Source organism: Arachis ipaensis, chromosome B04 (genome assembly GCF_000816755.2).
Source record: "Arachis ipaensis cultivar K30076 chromosome B04, Araip1.1, whole genome shotgun sequence".
Taxonomy (NCBI): Eukaryota; Viridiplantae; Streptophyta; class Magnoliopsida; order Fabales; family Fabaceae; genus Arachis; species Arachis ipaensis.
This window is the reverse complement of record NC_029788.2, coordinates 130,450,116-130,456,396: the sequence shown is the minus strand read 5'-3', so window position 1 is coordinate 130,456,396 and position 6,281 is coordinate 130,450,116. Positions and strand designations below refer to the sequence as shown.

General features: G+C 36.5%; 2 protein-coding genes across 3 annotated transcripts in view; both read left to right on the top strand.

Annotated features, from left to right (window-relative positions):
- LOC107635523 (probable endo-1,3(4)-beta-glucanase ARB_01444) lies at positions 248-2,786 on the top strand. 2 transcript variants are annotated; one of them, XM_021122141.1, is made up of 3 exons: positions 248-2,283; positions 2,320-2,388; positions 2,722-2,786. In XM_021122141.1, the coding sequence occupies exons 1-2, from the start codon at positions 271-273 to the stop codon at positions 2,338-2,340; spliced, it is 2,034 nt and encodes a 677-aa protein (XP_020977800.1). In that variant the 5' UTR covers positions 248-270; the 3' UTR covers positions 2,341-2,388; positions 2,722-2,786. The 2 variants fall into 2 exon arrangements, with proteins under 2 accessions (XP_020977800.1, XP_016194494.2); XM_016339008.2 differs by having other exon boundaries at positions 248-2,388; positions 2,722-2,783.
- Positions 3,030-6,281, top strand: part of LOC107637388 — a 21,879-nt gene continuing 18,627 nt past the window's right edge. Inside the window, exons 1-2 of the mRNA XM_016340808.2 lie at positions 3,030-5,244; positions 5,841-5,935. Coding sequence (XP_016196294.1) covers positions 3,266-5,244; positions 5,841-5,883 — 2,022 coding nt within the window. The 5' untranslated portion in view covers positions 3,030-3,265 and the 3' untranslated portion in view covers positions 5,884-5,935. The remainder of the gene's footprint in view (positions 5,245-5,840; positions 5,936-6,281) is intronic.

Sequence of the window (6,281 nt, the reverse complement as noted above, 5' to 3'; positions counted from 1 at the left end):
CCTTGAGAATATGAAAAAGTTATATTTTTTAATTTTTCTAATGTTTTTACTTCTACTATTAAAAATTTGTCAAATACACTAAAAAATAATTTTTTTTTTAGAAAAAAGATTTTTTTGCCCAACAAGAACTAAAATGGGTTGTTATCTTTCCTGTGTTGAAGAAGTCAATAAGAGGAAGAGGCAAAAAGGGATCTTAAGTCTTAACTACACATTCTCTCATTATATATATTAAACCACTTGACATCAACGCCGCTCAAAATCACTGCATGCATGCAGATGCAGATAATGGCAAACACAACCCAGTTAGATGATGAACAACCTTTTCTCTTCCCACTAACAAACTCCAAAGTGCTCCCTGACCCTTCAAAGTTCTTCTCTAAAAACCTTTTCTCTTCTGCTTTGCCTACAAACTCATTCTTCCAGAACTTCGTCCTCAACGATGGCAACATACAAGAGTATATTCATCCTTACCTCATCAAACCCTCTGATTCCTCTCTTTCTCTCTGCTACCCTTCTCTCTCTGTCTCCTCTCATTCCATGCAACAAGTCTTCACACCTGATCTCACTATCTCTTCCTCAACAGGTTCTCATTCCCGCCATGTTATATCTTCCTTTAGTGATCTCAGTGTCACTCTTCGTTTTCCTTCTTCCAATCTCACTTTCTTCCTTGTCAGGGGAAGCCCTTATGTTACTGTTTCTTTGTCTCAACATGAATCTCTTTCTATAACCTCTATACATAAAATCTCTTCTTTTTCTTCAAATGCTTCACCCATTAAGTATTCTCTTAAGCTTGACAATGGTCAGAAATGGCTTATCTATACTTCTTCACCACCCAAATTTAGCTTCAGCCATGACATGAAAATCACTTTCTCGAATGTTTCTTCTGATGGGGCTCCTGTGATGCTTCGGATAGCAGTACTGTCAGATTCAAGCTCAGTAAACGAGGCTATTCTTGACAGATACAGCTCTTGCTGCCCGCTTTCTGGAGATGCTTTGTTCACTAAACCGTATTGTGTTGAATATAAGTGGCAGAATAAAGGTTTTGGTAATTTGTTGATGTTAGCTCACCCTCTCCACCTTCAACTTCTGTCTAAATGTGAGGGTAATGTGTCTATTCTTAAACATTTTAAGTATAGAAGCATTGATGGGGAGCTTGTTGGTGTTATTGGAGATTCATGGTTATTGAAAACTGATCCTGTTTCTGTGAATTGGCATTCAAACAGAGGTGTCAAAGCAGAATCCTATGATGAAATCAAATCAGCTCTTTCTAAAGATGTTGAGGATCTAGATTCTTCTGCAATAACAACTACTTCATCTTATTTTTATGGGAAATTGATAGCAAGGGCAGCAAGGTTGGCTTTGATAGCTGAAGAAGTTGATTTTCTTGATGTGATTCCTGTGGTTAAGAAGTTCTTGAATGAAACCATTACTCCATGGCTAGATGGAACTTTCAATGGGAATGGATTTCTATATGATGAGAAATGGGGCGGAATTGTTACCAAACAAGGTTCTACTGATCCAGGTGCTGATTTTGGCTTTGGAGTTTACAATGATCACCATTATCATTTGGGATACTTTCTCTATGGAATTGCAGTGCTTGCAAAGATTGATCCAAAATGGGGTAAGAAGTACAAGCCTCAAGCCTATTCAATTATGTCAGATTTTATGAACTTAGGAGGAGGAAAAGCAGAACATTATCATTCAACTTTGAATCATTATCATTACACACGTTTAAGGTGTTTTGATCTTTACAAATTGCATTCTTGGGCCGGAGGACTAGCCGAATTTGCGGACGGCAGGAATCAAGGGAGCACAAGTGAAGCTATAAATGCATACTATTCAGCAGCATTGTTGGGTTTGGCATATAATGATACAGAACTTGTTATATTAGGATCAACTCTTGCAGCATTGGAAATTCATGCAGCTAAAATGTGGTGGCATGTGAATGGAGAAGGAGATAGTAATATGTATGAAAAAGATTTTGTAAAAAAGAATAAGTTAATTGGGGTTCTATGGTCTAATAAGAGAGACAGTGGATTGTGGTTTGCACCTCCTGTGCGCAAAGAGTGTAGGCTTGGGATTCAGCTTATGCCATTGGTACCTGTTTCCGAATTCTTATTTTCTTACAAGAGTTTTGTGAAGAAGGTTGTAGAATGGACTATGCCTGCTTTGGGTAGAAAAGGTGTTGAAGATGGGTGGAAGGGATTTGTGTATGCATTGGAAGGAGTTTATGATAATGAAAGTGCTTTGGAGAAGATTAGAAGTTTGAAGCATTTTGATAATGGCAACTCATTTAGTAATTCGCTTTGGTGGATTCATAGCAGAGGTAGTACTAAGTAGTTTTGATTATGATGGCAACTCATTCGGTCATTACTGCCTTATTGTCAACTATTCATCATGATTTCAATCTTATCATAAAGTGATGATACTATGTATAAGTTTTGTATATTGTAACCTCTTTTCCTTTACTCAATGAGAAAAAAAAAAAATAAGGCTTCTATTTACTGTTGTGAAAATAAATCAGCAAAGATTTGAAAAGGAAGTTACAAAAAAGGATATCAGAAATATTGATAATTTTAAAATGAGGATGTTTATTTTGAAATTATGTGGTGAAAGTTTAGAGATGTATTTGTTGATAATTGCTAATTCAAGTTTCAATCTAATTAAGGAAATATTAGAAATAATATTATAGCAAATATGAATGTTATAAAAAGTGGATAACTAGGAAGATAGACAAAATGCATAAACCTTTTCCCATCACTTTGCAAAACAGAGCAAAGAGAACGAGGATAGTGGAGCATCTTATAGGAAAAACCAGGATTTTGAACAATAAATTGAAAATCTTGTTCTAATTTTTAAAAATTCAGGAAGAATTTTCTTTTAAACACAGTAGCTAATGAACTATATAGCACATGAAAATAATCAGATTTTGAAATTATTATAGTCAGATGGGTAACTTCAAATATTAACTAAACTTAACCATAAAATAGAAAAGACAAAATACATGTCAATGCAAATCCAAAATGCTTCCACATGTATCCCTCACCTATAATATATAGCAATCAATTCTTTTGATCTACCATATGGTTTGATTGTATCTTCAAAAGCCAAAGCTTATAACACAGTCTAAAAGCCAACATGTAACTAAAATTATCCCTTGTCTTCTCTAAAGAGGCATCAGCATAGTTTTCTCTAATAAAAAAACCAACATTTGCATCTAAAACTCTCAGTCTCTCACTCAAGTTAACAAGTTCTTCCTATCAAAATGGCTCTCACAGGAGAAAGAGATGAACCTTTTCTGTTCCCATCAATGGATTATCAAGGTGACCCTCCCAAATTCTTCTCTTCAGACCTTCTTTCATCGCCTTTACCCACACATTCTTTCTTCCAGAACTTTGTTGAAGCAGATGGCCACAACTCAGTGTACATTCACCCTTACCTCATCAAATCATCAGCTTCCTCTGTTTCTCTCTGCTATCCATCTCGCCGTGTTCATTCTGGTTCCATATACCAGGTATTCAAAGCTGATCTCACTATCTCTTCCTCAACTCAACAAACTCAACAAGGTTCTCAATCTCATCATCATGTTATATCTTCCTTCAGTGATCTTAGTGTCACTTTGGATATTCCTTCTTCTCGTCTTACTTTCTTCCTTGTTAGGGGATGCCCTTATGTTACTTTCTCTGTCTCTGATCAAACACCATTATTTTCAATAACCACTGTTCACAAATTCTCTTTCTTTACTTCAAATTCTTCACTCACCAAGTATGACCTCAAGCTTGACAATGGCCAAGCATGGCTTTTGTATGCTTCTTTACCAATCAAGGTTAGTAACAGCTATGAGACTATGATCTCTTTCTCAAAGAAATATACTTCTCATGATCATGGGGTTTCTCTGGTAGTGAGGATAGCATTGCTGCCAAATTCAAGTTCAGAACTTGAGGATGATCTTGACAGGTACAACACTTGTTATCCTGTATCTGGTGATGCTTTGTTTACTAAGCCATATTGTGTTGAATATAAGTGGAAGAGAGGGTTTGGTAATGGTGATTTGTTAATGTTAGCACACCCTCTCCATCTTCAACTTTTATCCAAGGATGAGGGTAATGTTACTGTTCTTCAAGATTTTAAGTATAGGAGCATTGATGGGGACCTTGTTGGTGTTGTTGGAGATTCATGGTTGCTGAAAGCAGATCATGTTCCTGTGACTTGGTATTCTACTAGAGGTGTCAAAGAAGAATCTTTTGATGAAATCAAATCAGCTCTTTCCAAAGATGTAGCTGGTCTTTGTTCTTCTGAGATAACAACAATTTCAGATTATTATTATGGGAAATTTATTGCAAGGGCAGCAAGGTTGGCTTTGATAGCTGAGGAGATTGGTTTTCTTGAAGTGGTCCCATCCGTGAAGAAGTTCTTGCATGAAACCATTCAGCCATGGTTGGATGGGACTTTTGATGGCAATGGATTTCTATATGATGCAAAATGGGGAAGGATTAGTATTGAAGCATACAGTGCTGGGTACTTCCTTTATGGAATTGCAGTGCTTGCAAAGATTGATCCAGCTTCGGGAATGAAATATAAGCCTAAAGCCTACTCACTTATGGCAAATTTTATGAACTTGGCAAGAGGATCAAACTCGAAATATACACGTCTTAGGTGTTTCGATCTGTACAAATTGCACTCTTGGACTTTATATGAAGGTCTTTGTTATTGGGAAAGTGGATGGCAACAAGACAGCAACAGTGAAGCTGTAAATATTTACTATTCTGCTGCATTGATGGGACTAGCTTATGGTGACCTGCATCTTGCTTCCATTGGATCAACTCTTGCATCATTGGAGATTCATGCTGCTAAGATGTGGTGGCATGTGAAAGAGGGTGATAATCTCTATGAAGATGATTTTGCAAAAGAAAATAAGTTAGTTGGTTATCTTTCTGCTAACTATAGACTTGATCTAATGCGCTATTATCAAAGTGAGAGGGAGTGTAAGATTGGCTTTCATGTTTTACCCTTATTGCCTATTACTGAGTTCTTATTCTCCGATGTTGATTTTGTTAAGGAGCTTGTGAAGTGGTCACCATCTCTGTATAGAGTAGGAGACGGATGGATGGGGTTTGTGTATGCACTTGAAGGAATTTATAACAATCAAGTTGCATTGGACAAGATTAGAAGCTTAAAGCGTTTTGATGCTGGCAACACATTGAGCAATCTCTTGTGGTGGATTCACAGCAGGCGTGATTATAGATGTTAGAAACAGGAGACTGAGAGAGTAACGGAGTTGGAAAGCTGGCGACGAGAGGATCACAACGGTGCCGGAGGTGACGAACAAAAGCGTCGGAAACAGGTCGAAAAAGGCGAGCAAAGAGGCACGGGTGGAAGCTAGAAGGAAGAGCAACCTGGTCGTGGCAGCGTCTTTCGGCGGCGCGTGGAGGCGCGTTTGACGGCGGATGGCGGTGGTTCTGGTTGCGATGGAATCACGGAGACAAGACGAACAAGATGGTTATGGGGGTGACGAACCAAAGCGTCGAAAAGAGAATAAAAAAGGAGGCCAAAGAACACTGCCGGAAAGGAAAAACAATGGGGCTATGAACTAATATTCATTGAAAAAAAAAGAACCTGGCTCTGATACCATGTTAGAAACAGGAGACTGAGAGAGTAATCTGAAAGGTGTGTTATTGAGTTGTATTTAAGTCGTCTATTCAAGTTGTCTGGATTGATACAATATAAAAGGGTATTTATAGGTACTAAGAGAATTGCAATAATAAAGACGTAATCTCCTATAATAAATATTCAGATATTCTAAATGATCCTAATTGATCCTAATTATATTCTAACAATAGAAAAATGGGATCCTGTCATGAGAAACAATGTTGCATTGGATAAAATATTTGTTTTCTTTTTTTGTTGATGAGATGGGCTGCACTAATTTTTTAAGGTTAGATTATTGTGATTGAGAGTGTTGAATGCACTAATTTTTTAAGGTTAGATTATTGTGATTGAGAGTGTTGAATGTTGAATGTTGAATGTATGGTTCTTTATGAGGACTGACATTGTTGCATAGTGGAACAAAAATGATGATGTTAAAGTTTGCAGCCTTTTTTCTAATTAAAGAACAATTGAATTATGTAGTATCCAATTAAGTAGTTTTGCATTAATAAAAATAACTGTTTTTTATATTAATAACATGAATGATAATTTAAAAAAATAGATGGAATTAATTAATTGTGTAAAATATTTTACACTATTAATATAATAAAATTAAACTCATACTTAGAAAAATA

What these genes read in the sequence shown, in the direction of transcription:
- LOC107635523 (XM_016339008.2), top strand. Translation starts at nt 271, where the DNA reads ATGCAGATGCAGATAATGGCAAACACAACCCAGTTAGATGATGAACAA.